Genomic DNA, 25,913 nt, shown 5'->3' on the forward strand with positions numbered 1-25,913 from the left:
GATCAGTCGAGCCATTCGTCCTAATCATCTCTGTGTTGAGATGCCTCCACACCTTCAGTCAGACGGAGCAGCAGACTCTTTAATCGTTTGAGACAACTATGCTCCTCTCAGCAGCTATCCAAATATTCCGTCATCCGGCACGCTCCGAAGCCTTCCTCAGTGGCCCTGTGTCTAATCAGCTCTGACTGTTGACTTAGCGTTGGCTCACTTCATCCGATTCTGGATGTGTCTTATGGCATTGGTGATAATTAAAAATATTATCTTCCAAATATGAAAAAAATATTATCTTCCAAATATGAAAAAAAGAATTATCTTCCAAATAATAATAAATGTTATCTTCCAAATATTTAAAAAGTATTATCTTACAAATATTTTACAAATAGTATCTTCCAAATATTTTACAAATAGTATCTCCCAAATGTTTTAAATATATAATATGTAAGGCTTTATTTGAACTTTTACAGATTATCATTATTTGCTGGGTCACATCATATTGTTTATGATCAAGCATTAACTAAAAACAAAAACGTGAAGACACCAACCACACCATTCCTGCCTTCTGACTTTGAGTCGGCACCATTTCATCCATTTACTTCTCAATCAGTATTGTTTACTCCGTTGTCGGTGCTGTAAATTGGACCACTTTCGCAGTCTACACTACACCATTTGTCTGACTAAAAGCAAATCCACCATGACATGTTTGTTTTGGGGAGATACTTTCCCAATCACTGCTCATTCTGCTTCTTTTCACCCCATAACATGATATTCTTGCTTTTCAAGTGGGTGGAGGAGTGAGCGGGAGAGAGAGTCAGGGTTAGAGTTTCAGGTTCCACTTGCCAGCGAGTGCCTCCGTTGACCCATAGCCAGAACTCTCACAGTTGTGACCTATCTAATTAGTAGAGCAGGAAAGGAGGGGGGCAACTGAAGTAACGCACACAACCCATCTGGGCTTCTCCTCTGTGTGTGAATATGGGAATAAAGGAAATGGTTTGTTAGCTGTACGGCTGCTCCAAGGTTCTCATTCCTTACGTCACCCGTTGCTTTTTTTCCCCCTTCTTCCATGTTGGGGGGCCCCCTCTACTCTGGCTGGCAACAGGCTTCCTCTGCCTGCTTCAAAATGACAATCGGCTTCTCATTTACAACGAGCTAATAAGCCCTTTAATCAGAGGGCTTGTCAACCTCAGGGCAAGGCAACTCCAGAGGAGTTGATCCAAAGGATCAGATGACTGGAAGAAAGAGCATGGAGCAAAAAAAAAGAAGAAGGGAGCAGCACTTAGAGTGGAAGAATAAGTAGAAGGGAAAATACAAGTGGGCTGTTGAACTTGGAGGAAGAAAAGAGAATCGAAACAAGCGATAATAAACTTGTTACGTTAAGAAGAGAAGACGGAAAAGCTTCCGGTCCCGTTGATGATGTTTGCTGTTCTTGGAAACACACAGATTTGATGGGATTTAATGAAACACACAATGAGAACACAACTAAATAAAACCTACAGATTCTGTGGTTCAGCAGCAAATGGATTTTCCCCTGTTAAAAAAAAAATGCACGGTTTCAATGTCTCACACACAGAATCTGGTTTTCAGGATGTTTTGATCAGCTTGTTCTTAAACAGTCATTTTACTGTATACAAACCTGACAAGTGTTTGCTTTATTCATCCGTAATCGATACAAAAGAAAACAGTCTGCCGCTGACAACACTCCGCATACAACATGTGCATTTGATTACACCCCCCACGCCACCAGTGACACACACACGGGCACATGCACGTGCACTCGTATCACCGTTGGCATGCAAATGAGGGGATTGATTTGTTAAGTGACATTTTAACATCCTTACGGACAGCTCTCTATAAGTCCTTAAAAGGTTTTTTTTAGGGCCAATGAGGGAAGGAGGAGAGCATTCAGTGTCACCTCGTTAAAGCCAAAGTGAAATCCAGCTCAATCCAGACCATAAAGCTCACCGCAAACCACAGCGAGGCACAGAAAGTCCTGCAGACCCGTAGCGTGGACAGACACTTTTACTTTTGAGGAAAGAAATCACGAAACGAAGTCCTAAGTGAAAAGTAGAAAGACTTGCAAGCAGAAGGGGACTCCTGAGTAATCCTGGTTTAATGCCCACCAGCTGGTTAATTGCAATCATTTGGTGTCGCTGGTCTGATGTCTCAAATAAGGAAAGCATTTCTTGAAGTCCTCGGTCTCTCTCTCTAAAGAGTAACATATTGATCGACACGTAGTCAAACTGTCATTCTTTGAGTGTTTTTGTTTGGGTTTTTTTTTTTTTTTTTTTAGCCTTTGAATTTACACTCCGGCTACAGATGTTTCAGAAAGGAAAGAATTAAAGTAATCTGAGACTTACACACAGAAAAGGCATGTTCATTATCACAGCCCTGCGAAACTGGCAGGCAAGCAAAAAATAAGCATTACATTCTAGAAGAGAAATTGGAGATATCTATTTGAATACTTGGGTGCTTTTGAAGGGCAAAGAAAACGATTAAGGTAAAGGATTACAATTTCTCACATAGGAAAATATTCCACATTATTGTTGCCATTGGAAACAAGTCACAGCACACAACAAAGGGGACTCCCTTATGCTTCAAAGGTGTACTTTGTCAAATCCTTAACAATAGAAATGTGGGATTCCAGTGACTTCTACCCCCTATCAGCATTTACATAAAGGCATGCTAAATTATTCATTAATTATCAGAGAGTCCCCTGTGGACAAGGATGACACATACACTGGCTGCTAATTGGCCCATCAATAATCCTGCCTGGTTCTCCTGAAGTGCCACCAGATCCCACCTCAGGAATCTGCTATCTGCCCCAACCTTCTGCCACACTATTTCCACTGTGTGGCTCTACAGAAGGAGACATTTCCACACCTGCTCACCTGGGATGTTGTTAATGGCTTGTTGCTACATGCTTGAGACCTGTCCTTTACTTGTCCATCAAGTAGCGTAAATCCCTCACATGCAGCCTTCTAGGTAAAAGAAAATGTGAAGTCACTGCATTTAGGTGCACAACACTCAGTTTGATGGTATGATCGCAAACATACCACTGGTGGCGGTCTATATTTATGTTGCCACAAAAAGTCGAAAACTAATTCTAGTGCATCTCTCAACTTCCCTCCACTATCCAGATGTTAGTCATTTTGGTAAAAAAAAAAAAATAAGGTCAACAAATTTCCGGCTGTGCACTGCAAATGCCCAAACGTAGTAAATGGTGTATGAGGGGAGGACTAATTTTGGTTGTGTTTGGTCGGCCTGGTTATAGGTACTAAATACCTTCTCTTTTTTTTTAAAGGTTTCACCTAAATAAACCAGTATCAAGTAAATGCACCAGTCAGACTATACCTGATACCTGAATTTTATTATTTTTGTTCCCAGATCTAGAAAAGAAAAGACTATTTGTATGGTCCACTACTGCAGCAGCTGCAACCCATATATTCTGTGGTGTGGTGAGGTCCCAAGTTTAATCAAAGGGTCACAATATAGCTCTCCTTTTACTTGCATCCCAACCTGATTGTTGTCTGAGTTGTGAGATAACTTTTTTTTTAAGAAAAGCGTTGAAGAACGGCTCTCAAGGCAGTTTACTGTATCCCACAGGCAACGGCAGGTATTCTTTGAATCTCAGAGATCTGCTGAGGTTGAATCCCTCCAGCTAGACAGTCTCAGAGTACTTCTGATCCTTTTGTCTGATAGACCAAACAAATACGATAATACACAGTGATACACGTACAATGCCGACACAGCACACACACACAAATAATCATTTATTCTATCTCTCCCTCTCCAAATGGTACATGCAAGTGATTTCCATAAAGGCGGGCCTCTTGAGAGGGAGCTGCAATAACATGGCTGCTCTTTGTTTCTCCATGCTGATTGACAGTAGATTGCGGTGCACATTAAATGCCCATCAGGCCCAGCTTTAGTTTTAGAAACAGGGGAGCAGGGCCCGTCAAAGGTCAATCCTAGCGCATAATGAACTGATCTATCGCTCTGTTTCTCTCACACACACATATACACACACATATACACAAATGAACCCCTCTGCCTGCTATTATTAGTGAGTTTGAATAAAGAGTGTTCCCTTGCTTAAAATGTAACATGAATAAAAAAGGATTGCTTTATGACACAAGCCTGTAAACACTCTTAATACTCTAAACTTGCTGATGCCAGGGGGACAGATATATAGAGTCTAAACTGTCTCTCTAGGGGTGTTCTGTTTTTATCTTAATACTAAATGTTACCCCAGAGTGTCATGTTGTCAAGTTAGTTGCACAAAGGGGAAGAGAATAGACAGATCTTTCTCCATCTGCTAATTTTGTTAACTCTACAGCTCTCAGAGCAGTGATAGCTTCCAAGTGGGGCAATGTTCAAAGTGTGTGTGTGTGTGTGTGTGTGTGTGTGTGTGTGTGTGTGTGTGTGTGTGTGTGTGTGTGTGTGTGTGTGTGTGTGTGTGTGTGTGTGTGTGTGTGTGTGTGGACCATACATTTAGTGACCACTGATTAGAACTACTGTACACCTGTACCTATGAACCAGACTGTTACAGTAATAGTTGACTTTGTGTTGTCTAGTACTGAAAAAAATACCCAGCTGTCTTCATTGACACCAAAACAATACTTTCTATTACACCTTACTTTAAGAGAAATTAATTTTTCTCCGCACTCCGCAAAAGTATAATATTATTTTAGCTTTTGCAATAAAATGTAAACTGAAATTGAAAGTACATCAGAACATACATTTATATTATCAGCAAGACTAGGGATAGCGATCAACACAAATCAATGTTTTCTAATAGCTTTCCACCTACTTAATTACACCCATGCATGGGGCTAAAGACACATACTAGAAATGCATTTTTGTGTAATTCTCAGGCCTAGTTAGTATGTTTGCATGTCTACACCTTTAAACCTGAAAACCTTTTTTTTAATCTTTGTCTGCTGTTTTCAAGGAACCAATGTCATCATTCCTATTCTTGTATTATCCACGCAACCCGTATACTGTTAAGCCTCTCATCAGTTCAGATTATGGAATTTGTGAAGGCATCAAAAATTCAGTCCTTTCTCAAGTTGCAGTAAAAACATCATCATACCTCCAGAGCGCACAGTCTCGTCTTTGTGCCCGTGCTTTTTCCCCCTGATTGAAAGTTGTAATTAAGAGAGTCTGGAAGAATTAGATGCAGAATGAGCTGTCAGAAAGTCACATTTAAGTGAGGGATGCGTTGGTCTCTGCAGTAAAAATTTAAATGATATAAATTGCCATTTAAGTGTAGCGAGGGCTAATGTTTTGTCACAAATTAATGTGACACAAGGCAGCAATGACAATCAAGGGCTGCCTCATTCTAATTTGGTCGTGTTTAGAGGGCTTTTGTGAGGCGACAGCTTTACACAAATTAACACAATTGCCTGTTTTTATGAGGAAACCATAAATGTTTTTTCCCTCCTTTGCCGGCTAATGAGGAGAGAAACAGCTTGTATCTCAACGTTATAGCAACGCAGAGACGTCTGCAGAGGAGCAACACGGTGCTCTTATCCTCCCACAAGCAGCAGAGAAAAGAACAAAGAAATGGCTCCCTAATGAACTGCAAGAGTTCTCTAATGTTTTGATGTTCCCATATGATCAGATATGGATTTACTCTGCTTTTTGCTCATTATAGAAATCATTGGCAGATTCTGTCATAGGAGCAATTAGAAGGATATTCTGCTTTCTCCAAGGAGTTCATCTTTGAGGGGCATTAGTAATAACTGCTGTGCAGTAATGGGATGAGGGACATGTAGCATTTGGTTGTATGTTCTGCAGCTGTTGACATTTACAATCCTCTTAATCCTCTGCCCTCTCCTTCACTTACAGGCTTTGGAGAGCGAGTTTGTGTCCTGCCAGCTCCACCAGTGGATCGATCTGATCTTTGGCTACAAGCAGCAGGGACCTGAAGCCACCAGAGCCCTCAATGTTTTCTATTATATGACCTATGAAGGTGCAGTCAACTTCAGCTCAATCAACGACCCCATGCTCCGAGAGGTGAGGCTTACACACGATACAGTAGAACGATGCACTGCCTAATTTAGGCAACATCTTTCGGGGGGAAAATGTACACGGTGCTTTAGGCGGTAAAAACAAACATCATACTCATGAAAGTGTTAATCACAAAAATAGTAAGAGCAATAGCACTATTCATAAAACAATTTAGATCAAGCAATACAACATCTAACATATTAAAAACACAATCATTAAAATGAAAACAAATGGATAGAGAAGGATAGACTATAAAAGTGCATTTTGAGGAGAGTCTTAAATACAGAAACAGTACATGCATAAAAGCACATACACATTTGAATACACATTTACTGTATGTACTACTCGGCTGAATTTACTCCCTTGGCAGATAATGCTGAGTAAGGGGAAAAACACCATATTACAGTAAGTACACTTGAGCGTTGGCGCTCTCAAATGGATGCTTAATCTGACTATATTACAAAAGCATCTGTCCATTCAGTGCATTTATATTTCAGGGATATGTTTGATGCCATTAGCCATGTTAAATTGGTTGTAGAATGGCATTGGAGAGGTGAGCTAACAATCTACTGGCAGGTATTGCTGAGCCAAGCCTTTCCCCAGTGAGATACCTCTGAAAGCACTCCACCAAGTGTTCCACTTTAACGCCTTGAAGCCTCCTACTTGGCTTTCATTCATTATTCATCCCCCCCTTCACTTTGAACTGCTGCGCACACACTGGTTACACTGACCTGCCGGAAAGAAACCACACAAAACAGTGCTGAAAAGAAAAACAAAGCTAGCTTGCCCACAGCCAAACACCGGCCTGACAACTTCACCAATCTGCTGCAAGAGGCAGCTAGCCAGCAGCAGGCCAATTGACTCTGCTCCCATCAGCCTCTTTGGCAATACAACTTAGACGTCAAAGTAGCACACGTTCTATTTTTACAGAGTCTAGTCGCTGGTCTTTATAAAGGGTTTCTCCTGAAGGATAATTAGAACTTGTTTCAAATTTTTTGCAGTTTTAGCCATCATATCAACTGGCAATGAAAACAGTTTACGCACCAAAATAATTGAGATCTGGAAACCCACTGACATTACTCTCTTAATCTCTTTATCATCAAAAAGTGAAGCTGAACGTATCGAACCAGGGTCTGATTGTCCCACTGCTCGTGTTCCTTGCCCTACCAATAGGAATGATGGACAAAACCAATAAAAGCAAGTCATAATAAACCAGATTTATCCTTTAAGCAGAGGTCCTCATAGCATTAAGGTCTAAATGGAGATGAGTTCAGAGTATATGAAGCGGCTGAGCAGCCTTTTGCCTCCACTGTTCTGCTGCCCTTCATGCTCAGTGACTGCGGCATCACGGACACCAGGGGTAGATCATTGATTTATCACCCCATTCACCCTAATTCCCATCCAGATGTGCTTTGGCCTTTAGCTACACACACGCATGCACACATGCACATGCGCACATGCAGATTCATTACCAGGGTCCTCTGGTCATTTCCACTTTCAGCCCATTACCCATTATTCTGGTTAACACACAAGCCAAAAATTGGATAACAAATTGGATCACGAGTTGACCACTGTTTCTGATGAGCTGTTCCAGTGACGATGGGATGGATGCAGCCACACACATAAAGGATGCCATCAGAGGCAGGTGCATGAGATTTGAGTGCTATTAAAATAACCCCTTCTGCTTATGACTGCAGGAAAGCAGATTTTGGATATGCATACTTCTGAGTATATTGTACTATATGCTCTGTAGTTTTGCTCAGCATTTTATTATCAATAAATTAAAAATCATTTTTTTTGTAAATTTAACTAAATGAGCGTAAATAAGATGGTGCCCTCCATTAGTGTCTAAAGTGTTTGTATTGTAAAATTAATATTCCAAAAAAAGGGGTTTGCATTTTTTTGGGGGCTGTTTATTTACATTCGTTGTCCATATATATATATATATATATATATATATATATATATATATATATATATATATATATATATAAAATCTCATTTCATGGAAAATCCAATCAATATTTTAAAATACTATACGTCATCTATAAAACATGTAATATCTTCAGTGTAAAATAGGAATAAAGCAGCAAAGTTTGTTCCAGTCCCTCAAGATAAAAAAAGAGACTTTGTTGTTTTCTCCTCCGACTCCAATGCTTGGGGTCCAATCTCCTGGCATTCACCTTTCCAAAACACCCTCAGTCTGAGCGCTTTAATTAGTTAAATAAACCAAAGCAGTGTTGTCAGCCAAGCCAAGGCTCTCCTTCACCCGTGTGTGTGTGTGTGTGTGTGTGTGTGTGTGTGTGTGTGTGTGTGTGTGTGTGTGTGTGTACGGTAGGAAGCATGCCCTGTCTGTGCAGAAGGTGGAAACAGAGGTCCAGGCCTGGGCCTCGTCATGGCCGGGCGCCGGGGGTGGCTGAGGACTACAGGAGCTTTGGGTCTGAAAATGCCCCCGGAGTCTGTCATTACTGAGTGACAACGGTTTGAGCCGGTGCTGTGGTCCGGGCCAGGCTAGGCTGCAATCGGACAGGCCCCGGGGCTGTTCATTGTCAGGGGGATGGGTCACAGGCACGTTTTTGTGTGTGTTTGTGCGTTTCTGGATCAGAGAAGGTAGCAGATTGGGGAGAGTTCTGTATTCCTGCCACGCTGTTTGGCAGCGTCTAACTCCCACCCTCCTCGACCCAACCTCACACACACACACACACTTTGTATAGATCATACCTTGATATGTTTGTACATACACGCGCATGTATACATCCATCCATTGGTATGTGTATACCTTTGTATATTTATCCGTGCTCATCAGCATAAATGCACTCGGTTGTGTGTACATATCTGTTCTGGGAGAGAGTTTGGAATATCTCAGCACAGATTAGGGAATGTTGTGGAGACCACTGCTGTGTTTTTCAAAACCATGATTACTTCCTGTCCTGCCTCCGCCGCAAGTCAAAACGTACCCTCCCACCCCCCTCCACCCTCCCCCCGAAGAGAACTGCTGTGTGTGTCTGCAGATGCATTCATGTGTACGTAAGTGCACCCGTGTGCATGGCATGCATGCACGCACATCTGTGTTGCCTCTCAGTGTATAAAGAGAAACACATCCTGTGTTGCCTTCTCATCGTTGTACAGGGCTTCCCCTCCTTCACATGTGATTACGGAAAATCCCACAGCCACTCACTCCAGCGACAAAACACAGAGCCCCGTCTAAATTGTACAGCGTTTGCGTAATTCGGCAGAAGACGGGGAAATATACCCACGCGAGTGAACCTGCGTTGACACTCGCCAAATACAAGGCACACTGGTTTATTATCTTGAAGAGAATTTGGCCTTGCATGTATTTATTGAATATTTGTTGAATATCTAAAGCCGGAGATACAGAGTATCTCGCCCCAACGCTGCTTGTCAACAACACAAGGCCATTGTACTTATTCTTAATTCTATTCAAAGAGTGAATGTTGAGGAGTCGATTTGCATAACTGCAGCATGGTTTACATGGAGATCCATCTTATCAAGTGGCTGAGTAAATCAAAGGGCAGTTTGGGATATCTGAGCCGAGGACGTCTCAGCCATTTAAATGTATAGAATATAGAAAACCTTCATCAGACACGGGCCAGCGCACCCAAAAGAGATTGGCCTTGTGGATGGCCCCTCATATAATCACCTGAGCATTGCATTGGCATATAGGGATAGGACATGTCGACCTAGACTCGGCCACTTTCCAACGTTCCACAGCCTCATAAATGTCAGAGCTGAACTTAATGAAGATGGGTTGAGTGGCTTTACGGAGTCTCTTCTTCACATTAGCTTAAGCAAAATTCTCCGCTCTGTAGACGGAGGAGAGGGGAGGGACTTTGACCTTGAATGATGCACCGATGTCCTCTCACTAACAGGCTAGCTGGATGAGATGTAAAATGTTAGGATTCTCTGTCATGATCAGTAATGAGGTCATGTGCAGAGTTGATCTTTGGAACACACCAGTCTTAATATAATACACCCTGGATCATGGAAGCGTCTCTGTCAGAACTAGAACATGCATTTGTTGAGGTTTGAATAGTTTGGGTTTGTACACAGAACCACAGACACTCATGCTAAAGGTTTTTAAAATCTGTTGAGGCACTACAAAACCAGAAAGCCGACTTAACTTAACTCTTGTTTTTGCAATGCAGTTTTTTATTTCTGAAATAGTTTCTCCTATATTTATGGATACAAATGCATGAGATACACACTGTGTCCTTTTCTGTTTTATCGCCCCTCTCATTGAGAGTACTTATCAAGTATCATGGAAGCCAGCTGTGAATTTATAGCATTTTATACGCAGAAGGATTTGAGCATGTTATTATGCTCAAAAACACAAATAGATTATAGAGGAAGGGAAAGCCAAAGGAAGAAGCAAACCTACCAGAGTGAAGAAAAAGTCCATAAAGTTTGAAAAATTAGATTATTGGTTGTAAAGCATTGGTGTCTGTGATGTATATAGAATACTTTTTTATTGCTTGGTTCTTAGCAGTAGTAGACAGTGGAGATCGCTCCTTCTCTGCGCCTCTCTCTGGTCTCTGGTTAGTTTCAGACAATGGGTTTGAGCAGACTAACTTCCCAACCTTTTTCTCATGGAAATACCATATGCAGGCCTCCACCATGAGATCATTCTCGCAGGCCTCGCCAAGTCGGGCTCAAACGTCTCAGCCTACACACACACAAGCTGTCACTCCCACACAGCCAGTCAAAGTGCACACCAACATACTGACGGGCCTGTCATCATTTTGTGTATACCATTTTCTCTCTGACTGTTTCTTTTATAAAAAGAAATTTGGGATTCTATCGTAATGTTATACAAATTCCTACAGGAACTTGTATTCTTTGGTTTTCTGTGTTTTGTATATTCTTTCTTTTCTTTTTTTTCTTGTGTAAATTTGAATGTATTTAATTAAAACACTTATTTTTCTTCTTTTTTATCACAAACATATTCTGGTTATAGCTTCACAGATGTGAGAATGTGCTCCGTTTCTTTTTATTTCTTTATTTTATTTACGTAATTGTAAACTTGATACCATTGGGTTTTGGACTGTCGGTCTATGGTTCATGGTTATTTCGTATTAACAGATTATTCATTAATGAAAAGTTAGTTGCAATCCCGGATAATAATAGTGTAGACTGTGTAGAGTGTTGCGATACATTGGTGTCGGCCTGTGCATCTACACACTGCTGCTCCATCCTGTGCTAGTTGGCCTGACAGTGAGCTGTGTGATGATGTCCAGAGGCTGCTGGGCCGGCGTCTGCTCTGACATTTATGGTCCTATACCTCTTCATTAACACCACCTAACCGGCCTACAAGCCCGCCTGTCCCGGCCCTCCTCTCTGTGTGTGCGTTTGTGTGTGTCTGTGTGTGTGCGCGTGCGTGCGTGTGTGTGAACAGTGAGAAAGTATGTTTGACATGTGTGCATGAACACAAGTTTTTCATCAGTAATGTAGCACATTAGTTTTTCAGGAATTTAATTATCTTGATTTGCCAAAAAGACATTGTATTATTACCGTAAATGGATTCTCAAATTGACTGTCACATTATCTAGCAATGTTGAAGTGATAGAAATCTTCCTCTGACTTTCCCAGCCCTAATATGATTTATGATATTATCTCTTGATAGCTCTTTACTAAGGCCTTTTTTGTTGCATTATGCAACTTGTGTTTGGCTTTTAAATTCTGAGGCATAACGATGCAATAATAACTCCCTTTTCTGTTTTCTTTCACCCTCCTGTCATTTTCTTTGCCACTCCTTCCTCTCCCTTTTCTTTTTCCCCTCTAGGCTGTGGAGTCTCAAATTAGGAGTTTTGGACAGACCCCCTGCCAGTTGCTCATCGAACCACACCCACCCCGAAGCTCAGCCATGCAAGTGGTGAGTGCTGCACACATACAGTCCATGCAAACAGATACTCTAAGAAACACACACAAACCACTATACCTTTAATCCTTCAGTCTGAAAATACTAAAATATGATATGGGTCAGTAGCCAACTGAGCTACAGTATCCACCATTGTGCTGCCTGTTTAATGCTGTCTCTGACTTCTGGTGTGTTCTGATATAAGAACTCTGCTTTGCTTCATACAACCCTTCTTAATTTTTGACTCGCTCTTTTCATCCTCCATTTACCTCCTACTTTTCTCTTTATCCATCCACAACTGTGGGAAAATAAAGTCCTGGGGTTTGAAAGCATCTCCTCTCTCATCATTAGAGAGGTGTGTGTGAAAGGAAAAGATCACAAGCATTTGTGTGCATGTGTGTTTAGTAAGAGGTACGCGGGGGAAAGGCACAGCTTTGAGCTGGAAACCTGGGCCTGGGCCAGATTTTCTACCTGAGCTAGAAGCAGTGGAGATCAGCGAAGGAGAGCAATGAACGGCAGCAGTGAAGTGACGGCTTTTTAAGGGCCAGGGAGTGCAGTCAGTGTGCCTGCTTGTGATGGGCCAAGGCCCCATGAGTCCCTATTAGTGTGGTGTCCCTGTGGCGCTGACAGCCGGCTGTAGACCACCACCCAGCGCACACATGCATTCACAGACACAAACTCAGACTATGGCTTTGAACCCGCCTCACTCATTCCCAGATTCCTCTGAAATGTTTTTTTTATTTTTTACTCCACCACATATATTTTTCAAACATAATATTCAGACGCCATTATTCAAACACATTACTAACTCTGCCCACCCGTCCCATATTCTATCAAGACGCCCTGTTCTCTTTGCTTTTACAAGTTCTCGCTCTCGATTTTCTCTCTCGTGCGAGTGTGTTGTCAGAGTGTCGGCGTCTGCCCATGCTAGTGGTAATGATACTGTCAGTGCATCTGGTTAGCTGTCAGACACACCGGATTTACTCAGGTCTGTTCCCGATGTTAACACTGATGTTCCTCTTCTCTACACGCAAGGAGGGAAATGGGTCTGTGTTCGAGCTGCTTGGCATAAACACTTTGTAAATGGCTCTATATGAGCTCCTGTCTAACAGTCTGATGGGTCAATGAAATTACTTTATTACGACTGCGTTGTAGTCAGGCTCTCCTGCTGTATATTTTATATCTCGTCTAATGTTATGCACCTTCCGGCAAGAAAAAATCCTCGTTTGTGTAAACATACCTGGCAAATAAATGGTTCCGATTCTGATAAGTAGCGAGTTTAACCAAATGCAAATTGAATTCATACATATTTTATACTTTTTATAAATGTATTTTATTTACTTTGAGCTGAAACAATTATTTTATATTAATCAGCTGACACAAAATTAATCAACAAAAGTTTGATAATTGATTAATCGCTCATTTATCAAGAATTTACAGATTTTCTGTTTTATATCCCTGAGAATTAAGTGAGTCTGGGGTTTGTATGTTTGGTCAGCAAAAACAGTAAATAATAATTGCCTGTGGATGTACTGAGTTAGATCCCCTCCAGACACATTTGAGACATAAACATAATAGATTGTCTTTTTTTTTTCACAAAAAGTGAAATGACCTGGTAAAATTACTATAAATCATATTTACTCCTGCCTCATTGTAAGAAACCCGGAATCTATGTATATGCAAATGTTTTCAATTTCACAAGAATGTCTTCTATCTAGCGCACAGAACAGTCCATTCTCGGTGCCCTGGAGGCTTATCACGTGGTCGTATGTTGAATATTGAACCACTATTTGCTTCCAAACTAGCTGTGATGTCACAAAGCCATGCTTGTAGGTACATGTCTTAACCTCAGAATAAAGGTGAGCACAAACTTTCCTCTTGAAGGTGTAAACAGGCTTCTAGTGTGAAACCTTGAACATGCGTCATTTCGCACATTGATCACACCACACGCTTCTGAGTAAAAGGGGACTTTAACAGAGTACTGTGTCTTTTGTAAGACTCTTTTTTTAAATATTTTAGTTGAAACACATTGATATTCTTTCCATTCCATCACCGTTTCAAAAAGGACCTCTTGTTGTTCTTACCTAGCTCTTTTTTCAACCAATGCTACTTAATTTCTGCTTGCTGCTATCCTGCTGAAGCTTCCTAACTTTCTCTCTGTCCTTCTTTTCCCTCCCTCTCCCTCTGTTTTCTCCTCGCTAACACCGGCTGCAACCGCTTCTCTCGTCGTTCTGTTTTGCTCTTTGTTTGCCGCTCCACTTCTCCTCTCCTTCCCTACGTCCGTTTGTCCGTCCCGGGGGCCTGAACAGTATCTTCTCCTGCAGACCCCGCTGATGTTTACGGAGCAGATGCAGCAGGATGTTATCATGGTGCTGAAGTTCCCGTCCAACTCTCCCGTGACCCACGTTGCGGCCAACACTCAGCCAGGCCTAGCGTCACCTGCGATCATCACCGTCACCGCCAACCGCATCTTTGCCGTCAACAAGTGGCACGGCCTGACTGGTGAGAGACTTGTGTACAATGCACTCAGATTTTTTTTTCATGAATTTACAAATGTGAGATCTAAAAGTTGCATTTAATTGAATGAATGCATGGCGCAGTGGCTCTGCACAAATTAACCTCAAGGGTGTTTTTCGGGTAGGTCAGAACAGTCTTTCGCTTCCACAGAATCCTTATCATATTTCCTCCGTTCATCTCGCTCCTCTATACTCTGTGTCTAATTTACTCAAGTCAAGAATTGACCCGTCTTGTCTCGATCGGATGGACGTTGATTTGGGAGACAATTGACTGTGTCTACTGGATAGCAGTATCAAATGTGACACAAGCAGCAGCCAGCATTAGGTCCCACGTCCACCTCCATACATCAGCCTCTCACTTCACAAAACCTTATTTACTCAACGTCCATCCGGCCCTTGAAAGAAACATTACATTTGATATCTCTGAATTTATGAGGATCAAGACTGATCGGTTTTCGGTAGAATACGACCTCATCCATGCGCACCGAAGACCGGGCTGATTAACCTAATTGGTTTAGTGAGCTGGCATAATAAACAAGATGTGTGCTGGTCAGAAGTGGTTCGTTAATTGCATGAATTTACTAGAGTCTTCCTGTGGCTTTTAGAGCAGATTAAAAAAAAAATGTTAAGATGTTCACATTGTAAATTTTTCTCATCAGGAAGCATGCCAGGAATAAACGAGGCAATTTGTCTGTGAGCATGTCGGCAGACATGATTCACATTTTATTGTTTGCCTTTAGCGTAGCAACTAATGTACATACTGGTATTAGTCAACTTGTTTGGTAGGAGGAATGGTTTAGGTCGGCTTCTCAAATGTTAGATTTAGCTCCTCTCTGTCTTTTTTTTGCACCATTTATCTGTCAAAATGAGCAATGAGAGCCATTTAGTATTTTATGATATCTTATCGATTAAAAATCAGTTAATGACAAAAATAACTGTCAGATGTCACATAATTAGTTGCAGTCCTACTCGGAGGACTCGCAGGGATTAAAAGAATTTGCTACTTTTTTGTTACATCATTATAAACTCAATATCTTTGGGTTTGTAAGCTGTAAGTAATTTACAGAAGTCAACCTAGGCTCTGGAAAATTGTGTGTGTGTGTGTTTTTAATTTTTATTTAAACTCATTTCAGACATTTTATAGTCTGAACTATTAATTGATTAATCCCCGCCCAAAAAAGGAGGAAACTGTTGATTGATAATGAAAGTAATTGCTGAGGTTGCATTTCGTCAGAATGGTGGGATCACGTATCGCACAAAAATCCATCAAGTCAGGTTCAAGTAATGGTTTTGTGGCCGGTAAGTCAGAGCACGGACCAACCGGAGCGGGTGTCAGTGGTGTGGCGAGGCGACAGAGACGTGTTTGTTCTAAACAACAACGTTGTCTCCCGAAGAGTATTTCCTCATTTAAGTGCAAAGAACGGCACTGAAGGCTATTCTCGATGGAAGAGATGTTTTCGCTCTTCTCCCAACTCGCCTCGACAAAGGTTCCTCCAAATCTCCTGCTAATTATATTTTGAAAGTGTAGCCATTTCCAAGCGTTTTCCGGTGACGGCTTCTCAGATGATTCTATGTAAGGGACCATTTAGCAGGTCAGCGTTCTGCTGCTTTTGCTCTCAATGCGCACTCTTTACTTGCATGCCATCAAAGCACGCTCAAACGTGATTGGTTGATTCTAGACAGACTACAAACAGAAACCAGAACACTTCCAAAACCAAACTCTTGTCCCATTGCCTCCATATTCTGTATTCATATGCAAGTATCCGTTTAAAGGCATTCAGTTGACCAAAGAAATGCATATTGTAGCGTGCCGGTAGCGTAAACAGTTATGTTCTGTGTGGCCTTGGTAGCTCTTTGACACAATTGATGTCTAATTTGCAGGAGAACTCTTGGACCAGCGGGTGACAGACTTTATGGTTATAATTTTCCGTGTGGTTATAATGAACTGAAAGCCAGCATCTACTTCACAAGGCCACATGATTACAATATTAATCCAATCTGTCTTCTTTTTGTCAGGTCATCAGAGCTCAACGGTGCAGGACCAGCAGTACCAACTTCCTGTGGAAATTGACCCTCTGATAGGTATGCTGTCATTCATGACTGTGGAAGAGTCCACAGTACACACATGCGTATTCTTTACATAGTGTGAGTCTATATATGCATGAAATTATATTTTTGAGTGGATTTGTGTATGAATCCTGCTGGCATCTTGGTGACTCATGGCAGTCGGCAGCGGCGTGTCCCTGGACAGTAGATTAGAGTTGTTTCTCAGCCTCTGCCCCGGTTCACTCCTCATGATATAGGCCCTGCTCTCACACTAAACCATTTGCATGCAAATTGGAATGCAATGAGCTGTGGCCTAGGCCGGCATTTCATCATCAACTCCCCCCTCTTTCTGCCTCTCCATCGTCCCTTCCCTCCCTCCCTGTCTGCATCCTCTTTGGTTTAATTTGAGCGGAGGGAAAGGACGCGTGTCAATGGAAATGAATATGAATGTGGTAATAATGTGTGATTGAGAATGCGCGGCAGACGGCTGTCAGGACAATATGGGCGCCTCTCATCCTTCACGACTTGTTGATGAGCAGGAGAAGAGTGCCGAGCTGCAGTGATGTATGGGATGCACTGGTGGAGCAGGGAGAGAGACGAGCCACTTCTATCTGCTCCCGCCTTCGCCTCCGTCGCTCTGCTGCAGCCTCTCATGATCTCACGCACATCTATAAGCTATGGGAGGAGGGGGGGCTGTTCTTTCCCAGTGACTGTTGTGGTCACTCTTAGTCTCACCAGAGCATTTACACACGTTTCTCCAAACACTTGACGACTGAAAATAACCAGTCTCAATTTAGTGAAACATTCAGCTTTCCTTGCACGTATAGAATGTCTCGCCTTTGCGTCCCCTCTGTACAGGCAGAATAAAAGAAATCTTTGGGCATCAGTATGTATACTGCATGTTTTGATAAGAGCGCTATAGTGTCCGTGCGTGTGTGTGTGTGTTATCTGCCCTTGAAAGTACATTTTTCAGGCTAATTTTATCCAATAAATCTTTAATATTTTCTTTGACATTGTTGTTTTCTCCCATCTCATACTTTGTCAACGTTTCTAATACTAAAGCATAAATTGTGTGTGTGTGTGTGTGTGTGTGTGTGTGTGTGTGTGTGTGTGTTTCGGGGGAGGTAGAGAGGATTTTTGGGCTTGTCAGTAATATATTTACACTGTTTGCATTCCAGGAGGAGTCTGAGCTAAACACAGTAAATTGAGGATGAGTGCTGAGCCGACTGTGGCTTTGGGAAATGTAAAAAATGGGTTGAAATATTGGTTGTAGCAGCTATGCTGGACTTTCTCAGGTTCCGTGCTCCACAATCTTCTCCTACACCTGTTCTCCAGAGCTTTTGACCCCACAAATGAGACATAATTCACAATGATCATTTCTCTCTCTCGGAGAAAAAAAAAAGATACCACTTACGGAAGAGAGAATGTCAATAAATTAGCTTTCTAACCAACCATGGCCTAAATTACACAACCACAATGAATTTACAGTGTGTGTTCTGACTTGAGTGCTGTGCTGGGCTCCCTCTATCATTACTGTTTGACTCTCATGGAAAATGTGAAGTCCCGTAAACTTAGCATCCAGGATGTTTTATGTATTCTCTCACAAATCTTCTTTGCACGGTTCGCTGAAACTTATATGGCAAAAGCATTGGAGTGTGAGCTCTTCTAGCTGATATATGTCAACAGTTAACTGGATGTTCGGATCATAGATTTGATATTTCTGTGCGCATCTGAATATTTCCAACGTGTACATTTATTTGCTTATTGTATTTCCCCTCTCTCCAGCCAATAACGTGGGCGGTCATCGTCGTCAGATCTCAGACCTGCTGGATCAAAGCATTCAGATCAGCTCGCAGTGTTTTGTCATCACAGCCGACAACCGCTTCATCCTTCTGTGCGGTTTTTGGGACAAGAGCTTCCGAGTTTACTCAACTGACTCAGGTATTGTATAATCATATACCCCTCATATCGTCAGGATCACAAAACCCTGTTTGGTTTCTTTGAGAACACGGTATTTATAAAATGCCACATCATGTATCTATTAGCCCAGACAGAGATTTACATGCTGCAAATGTGTTACTTCATATTTGACGTTGTCAAAATAAGGAAACCATGTTGTTAACCATGTGTCGCTGTATAATTTGGGTAAACCATATTTGGAGTCTTTACATGCACATTTTCTCTGCCACCAAACTCTTGGCATGAGGTCAGTGTTTGTATGCGTTAGCAGACAAACAAAACTAAATGCAACTGTTGAATACTTGTAATTTAAATACAGCCTCAACATCAAGCTCATGAAGTAAAAATAATTTTATAATTTAGTTGGAACAGAATAAATTCAACAGATGCACATAATGGCATGAGCCACATCAGGGTGTATTTTTCGTAAAAAGTCATTCTTACACAGATTATTTTTTTAAATGAACTCATTTAAACTCTCCATGAGCTTTCCTCTTTACCCGCAAGCCAAAATGTAAATTCTGAACATAAGATGTCTCCCAAGCAAATACTGCCATGAAATTTGATGAACACATTCAATCTTTTGAGTGAATAAAACTCTGAATGTTATTCAACCCCATCGCCTTTCCTCTAGCACCATCCTCAGGACGAACTTGTTTAGCTCCACTACTAGTGAGGCTTGAACAAAGAAAAAAAAAAAAGGCATCAGTATGTTTTTCATTTTGTCTTGTATTATGGCGTGCAATGAACATTGCAGCCACTAGTAGACTTAAGATTCTCAATACTGTAAACAACAGTCTCAGCTGTTTTTCGTGACCTAGATAGTGTGCTGTTTACTGTACTGTGCTGCATTATAGTGCAGCTGTACCAGTGGAATTGCTATAAACCTAACACTTGCTTTATTTTCTCCTCATATGTTTGCCAGTTCAGGGCATGATATCTGGCCTGCATCACTTCTTTAACATATTTTTGCAGCACAAAAAACTCAAAACATTGTTTTGGTTTAGTAGAGTTCAGTCATTTCTTCTAGTACAGTAACTGAAAATCTATTGCATAGATAATGCTTACCTCAGTATACACTATGTAGGTGTGCATTGCCTGTGTGTTTGCAAGTAATCCATCCATTCTCTCACAGTGGCATTGTGTTCTGCTTAGAGACCACTGACTTGCTCATATACTCGCAAGCACACATGCAATGCAGACATTTTTACCCACACAGGCGCCATCAGGTCAAGGGTCCTAAATTAAACTGTCTGAAGCTTCATCTGTGTACCCCGCTTCTCAACTCTTCTCCTGGTAGCCCATTCAGAATCGTACACGCATCTCTACAACAGACTTCGATTCAATTTCTATAGGCCAGGGCCTCGCTGTCTTCAATAGAGGAGGGAGGGGGAGAAAAAGGGATGGGAGCACAGAGATGGCTCTATTGTGCGACTGCCACCGAGGTGTGTGACTGGAACGTGAACACAGTTTAATCGCACACACTCAACAGCTGCCACGAGGTCCCTAAAGCCCCCAGGTTAAAGAACTGAGGGATTTTATCAATTACAAGACTTGATTGGTACACGTGCACACAACACATAGCCTCGTACGCCTGCATGCACATTCAATTTAATCTGTGTGTGTGTGTGCACACGTGTGTGTGTGTGTTCAATATGAACTGCATGGTAGCCATTATTGCTGCAGCCATCATTACTTATTTTCAGTGTTTATAAAGATGTCAAACATTTTACGTCTCTGATGTCTCTGTTCTTCTTTGAAAGTTCAGTCAGTGACCCGCCTGGTTTCATAACAACGCTCATCTTTGTGGTGAGATGCAGCTTAATTATGCGATGGACAGTGATTTTGACACACAGGCAGAAATGTCATGTGTTGCAAACTATCCACTGTTTGACTGCAGAGGTCACATTGTGAGGAGCGTAATGAGTATTAGACAGCTTGACGGTGGAGCTGTGGTCTGAAAATCTGACAGCAATTAGCCTCTTTATATATACACATGAAGCACACTGCATTTACACAGGCACACACACACACACACACACACACACACGCTCATACACACACAGAGTTGGAACAAATATTTATTCTTGTCTGGGAATTAGTAGATGTCTGATCTTGTGTGGATCTTGTTGAACTACTAGCCAAGCAGACGGATGCACAACAAACGCATGGCTCCAAAGAACTAGCAATACATTCTCACTCAGTTTTTGTTATTGGAGTGCAACATGCATTTAAGTGCTACAGGACAACCAAATCTTATATTGTTCAAATGTTGTTTATAAATACAGCATTCATGTCTTGTTGACAGATACAATAATACTGATTCTTGTCCGTATATTTGTGCGCTTCTTGCAGGCAAACTGACTCAGATAGTGTTTGGGCATCGGGACGTGGTGACGTGTCTGGCTCGCTCCGAGTCCTACATCGGAGGAGACTGCTACGTACTGTCAGGCTCCAGAGATGCCACCCTGCTGCTGTGGTACTGGAACGGAAAGCACAACAGCATTGGAGAGAGTCCAGGCAGTAAGCGCACACATACACACACACACTGGTACTCTCTGAGTGCTCTCTTTCCCAGACAGTTGTGACTGTGTGATTTACGGCCTCCCTCTGTAAAGTAACAACTAGTTTCGTCTGACCAGGCCAGGCCTCCTGCATACAGATTGGATTTCGCAGCACTGTTGCAGCGGGAACAGCTTTCGATAATGTGTTTGAGATTGTGTGTGATGTTTCTGTGAGACCAGCTATTCTGTGTGCGCGCGTGTGTGTGTGTGTGTGTGTGTGTGTGTGTGTGTGTGTGTGTGTGTGTGTGTGTGTGTGAGAATCTGTCTTTAATGCGAGTGAGTGTGGGCCACTTAGAGACGTTAAATGTGACGTTGGGGGTCGTCCGCCAGCACATGAAAGTTCACCACCACGAGGGCCACGGGGTCACGCTAGTCGATAAAAGTGAAAAATGTCATGGGCCTCTCTTACGTTACCATAACATATGGCATTAGCCATGATCAAAGCATCGCACACACATTGCTCAGCCCTGAGTCAGCTCTGTGCTAATTTGGTCAGCTTAGATTGGCCTACATGTTGTTAAGTGATCCATTACAAATCGGCTGAAATTTATGACTAATTGTGGTTTAGTTAATAAGCCACATTGGTTTTTGATTTGGGAGATGGCGTAGATTGTTTGCCACTTACCTCATTTACATTGATGTGGGACGTTGGAATCAAGAAAAATATTTTCTTAATCCAAGTGAATCCACAAGGGTTTTCAAATGTTTTATTGAGTAAGAAAAAAACATGAGTGAACATGAACCCCATTTTTTTAATATTCTCCTGTCACTATATATCCTGTTTTTCTCTTTTTGATCACTTTAATTTCACTCAACAGCAAACAGGAATGACAAAACAAAAAGTAGGGGCACTTTAAATGAAGGATTTGCCATGTAAATGTTGTTCTATTAGCTCACGCTTACGCAACACTCTGACTTCTAATCATCCTCAAAGCAGATGACGTGCACTTCCTTATGGTACAACAATGCATGTCGCAAGGTTACATGAGGATTTAGATTAACTGACACAAATCGTGGTATCTGTACTGTAATTCGAGTTTTCAGGTTTAACAATCAAACTAGTATTTTCGAAGAATAGATTGTATTTGAATTGATTTGTGAAATCATTACATGCACAAAGGGGTTCCGTGTGCATGTGCTGTACGTGCTCTTGTAAGCATGATTGTTTCAGTACAACCTCAGTCGGCTCAGTGCCGTTACCACTCTGTAGCTAGAGGAGCAGACAAAGCAGTCGTCATCCCAACCCCTCACCACCACAATGTGATGCTTCATTGCCCGGGACCGCAGGAGGCTCTCCCAGACATGCAGCTCTACTACACACACACACACACACACACTCTCGCACTCACTCACAAAATACATAGACGGACCACTTTATTCCTTATCCAAAAAACGAAGCACTTTCAAGCTAAAGTCTCCACATGCACGGGAATGAGAGCGCATGCATACGCACACCTTCCTTCTCATGCATAAAGCCCTGTGAACATCCCACACACTTCATAAGCTCGACACGAATGCCTCTGAATGGCTGATATGTACACGTTGCCCTGTGCACACTCGGTTCCTGCTGCAGACAGATGTTGTTGTTGTCGTGCACGGCACCAGAGATTCCACAGACACCAGTGCCATCTGCAGGCCAAACAGGGAAACCAGTTCAATGAGATTAATACTATAGTAATTATAAGTTACACTGTATTTATGTTGTTTTAAAGGAAGTGGACAGTCTGAAGATTAAAATATGCTTTATCTGTGAAATAGTCACAATTGTTTGAAATAACTTTAAATTATTTATCTACTGATTTGTGTTAAATTCTCAGACGCACAACATGTTCACACCAACATGTTGACATTTATCTACATTTACTATCAAAGATGCACACATACCTTTAGGTTTGTGTTTTAATGACATTTGATTGAGTCTGGATATCAAATGTGAAATCCTCATCATCCCCTCATCGAGTATATTGAGGTTTAGCTTTTGAGTAACAAATGTCCTAAATTACAGAACATTTAATGACAAACTAAATCACTGACACTAAAATACTTAAAACGTTGCAATACTCTTGTAATACTATTCTAATAGTGCTCCTTAGATAAATGGATAATCAAATGCTTTGTGCGTTACTCTTTGCAAATAAAAAAAAAAGCTTTTTTGTTTTAATCTAGTCTCTACACACACACACACACACACACACACACACACACACACACACACACACACACACACACACACACACCTTGTCCACACATGTCTAGATAGCGGATACCCTCCTCGGTGACCCAGCGTTAGTCATATACAGGTATAAGATTGTAATCAGATGTGGTGCTAATTCAAACCAAATGGCAGGTAGAGGCTGAGAAGGTTAACTGATACACTAATATATCAGCTTTATTGATCTATTCTGAGCACAATCCAACATCATGCTTTAATCCACCGGCTTGTAGGTCATACGTTTGCTTTTGGTGGCGATGACGATGTTCGCCAGTCCACTAAATGAAATGTAGATGTTTAGGCTGCCGGGTGGATGGACCTGGACCAGAGTTTAGAAGTCTGATGCGTATTTGCAAATTGAGGAAATTTAAACAATCAATTGGCATTCAAACATGTTGAGGTCAGTTATTAGTAGAAAGTTGTTGTTTGTTTGCTGTTAGTTATTATACTTATTATAAACCTCCTTTTATTTTGAAACTGACTTCCAATTCAGTATTTTAACTTTGTCTCTTAATAGTTACTGAACATGCAGACTGAATATTTTTTCCTATTAGAATCAATTGATTGATTTTATTATCCTCTGTTATATTCTAGTCACTGTGTTTCTGTTTCATTGAGAGAGGGAACTTTGCTGAGTTTAGACTTTAGTCCTCCACTTTGCGTCTTTACAACAGGGCTCAGTGAGCAGCACGGTCTGTAAAGAGGCTTTCTGTCTAATCTAATTAAGGTTTAACAGTAGCGGTGGCTTTTGGGAGAAAACTTATCCGTCTTATTAGTGAACCTGTATTGAGTTTTATGTCATATAATTGAATTAAAGAGAGAGACTACGCTAACAAACTCTGCATAGTTTGGCAAAGTCAGAAAGAAATTACACTACTTTTTCAAAACTACTCAAAAAGCTTTGTTTACTGTATGAAATTACTGTATGAAATTAACAATATTAGAAGTTATTTTAACTAAAATATATTGCTGTGGAGCCGTTGACACAACGCAAAGCATTTAAACATGATCCTGTACTGGCGGTCCCCGCCTTGTGTTCCTCGTTTTGGGCTAAACTTGACTTGTGACAGCAAAAAAAATGGGGTCATTGAAGTCAAGACCCCCTCCTGGAGACATTAAAACCTAATGAACTCTTCACTCAGTTCAGGATTTCTGCCCGGCTACCCTTACTGGTCGTTACATGCACACAAACGCGCACACAAACACGTGTTTGGATTCAGCGCCTGACCCCAATTAATTAATCTAGATTTGTTAAAAAATGATGAAATATGATGATGCAACAAACTCCATGCGAGTATGCATGTACTCGCAGAAAGAGAAGACGGACTGAAAAGTAAACGCCGATTTAGTTTTGTCGCTCGCCTTGACAGCTCAAACCAAAACAAAATCACATAAACCTGGGAACTTGGAACATAACTTTCTCTCTCTCTCTCCTTGTCTCTGTCTCTCTCTCTCTCTCTCTCTCCTTGTCTCTGTCTCTCTCTCTCTCTCTCTCTCTCTCCTTGTCTCTGTCTCTCTCTCTCTCTCTCTCGGAGTGGCGCAGGAACATCTGGATCCAGTGAAGGCAGTCAGGGGGAGAGGGTTTTAAAGATAGGGAGAGGCGGAGGGTGACAAGTGCTAGAAAGGGAGAGTGAATGAGGAGAGAAGTATGTGTGCAGGATAACAGGCTTAAAGTCTGCAATAAACTGCAGTACATTCACATATACATATAGAAAACACATTTCCTTTCAGCTGTTAATGCTCTTTTTACCGTTGTTAGTTCTGGACATTTTGTTTATCTATGCTTTAATGTGGTTGTTCCTGTTTTAGATTCATTCTTACTTCAGTTCTTCTGCAGTATTACACAGCACTAGCTGGTGCTTTAATTTTGCATGTTGCTCCCTCTAGTGACCAAACGTTGTCATCATTTATTTGTGACACTGTTGTCTGTAATGTACAAACTTTTGTTTGTTTTCTAGCAGAGTTTACCACACCGCGGGCCATCTTAACGGGCCATGACTGTGAAGTGACGAGCGCAAGTGTGTGTGCAGAGCTGGGTCTTGTCATCAGTGGCTGCAAAGGTGAGATTGTCTTTCTGTCTTGTACTAATCTGTCCAAATGATATGTTCATATTTCACAACAAATAGCCCAATTTAAAGAATCGCCTTCTGACTCAAGTTCTCATGTTGTCTCCTGTTGGTCCAGAGGGTCCTTGTCTGATCCATTCCATGAATGGGGACCTGCTGCGGACCCTGGAGGGCCCAGAAGGCTGCCTGCGGCCTCGGCTCATCCAGTCCTCCCCCGAGGGACACTGTGTGATCTACTACGACAAGGGACAGTTTTGTCACTTCAGTGTCAACGGCAAACTGCTCGGACACATGGAGGTGGAAGACAGCATCAAGGTGAGGATATTTAATATGCGTGTGAAAGTGCACTCGCACATGTGCGCCTGCAGCACATCAGTGTAGACAGTCGTCTTACTGATTAAAGGCTTTCTTCTGGTTTGAGATTTGAGAAAGGTAAGGGTCTGCACGCCTCGGGGCAAACCGCGGCTTTCACATCCCTTTTTATTCACTTTCACACGCATACGGCAGAGGAAATGGTCCTTTTGATCCACAGCCCTGTTGTCGGGTCAAATTGCGTCAGCGGCAGTGGTGGAGAACATTCCAGAGGAGCGGTCAGCTCTGGACACCAACACCATTAACTACCCTCCAGCACAAGACGACACATTCCCCGTTTCCCACATTTCCTCC

At 41.8% G+C, this 25,913-nt stretch overlaps 1 protein-coding gene across 1 annotated transcript in view; it reads left to right on the top strand.

Moving 5' to 3' along the window:
• Nucleotides 1-25,913, top strand: part of lrba (LPS-responsive vesicle trafficking, beach and anchor containing) — a gene marked incomplete at its 5' end in the record, with an annotated part of 181,654 nt that overhangs the window by 150,444 nt on the left and 5,297 nt on the right. Inside the window, 8 exons of the mRNA XM_079220303.1 lie at nt 5,848-6,015; nt 11,810-11,899; nt 14,209-14,386; nt 16,417-16,482; nt 18,232-18,387; nt 20,761-20,928; nt 25,140-25,241; nt 25,366-25,562. Of these exons, the coding sequence (XP_079076429.1) occupies nt 5,848-6,015; nt 11,810-11,899; nt 14,209-14,386; nt 16,417-16,482; nt 18,232-18,387; nt 20,761-20,928; nt 25,140-25,241; nt 25,366-25,562 (1,125 nt within the window). The remainder of the gene's footprint in view (nt 1-5,847; nt 6,016-11,809; nt 11,900-14,208; nt 14,387-16,416; nt 16,483-18,231; nt 18,388-20,760; nt 20,929-25,139; nt 25,242-25,365; nt 25,563-25,913) is intronic.

The sequence above is a fragment of the Taurulus bubalis genome (assembly GCF_910589615.1).
Source record: "Taurulus bubalis genome assembly, chromosome: 6".
Lineage (NCBI taxonomy): Eukaryota > Metazoa > Chordata > Actinopteri > Perciformes > Cottidae > Taurulus > Taurulus bubalis.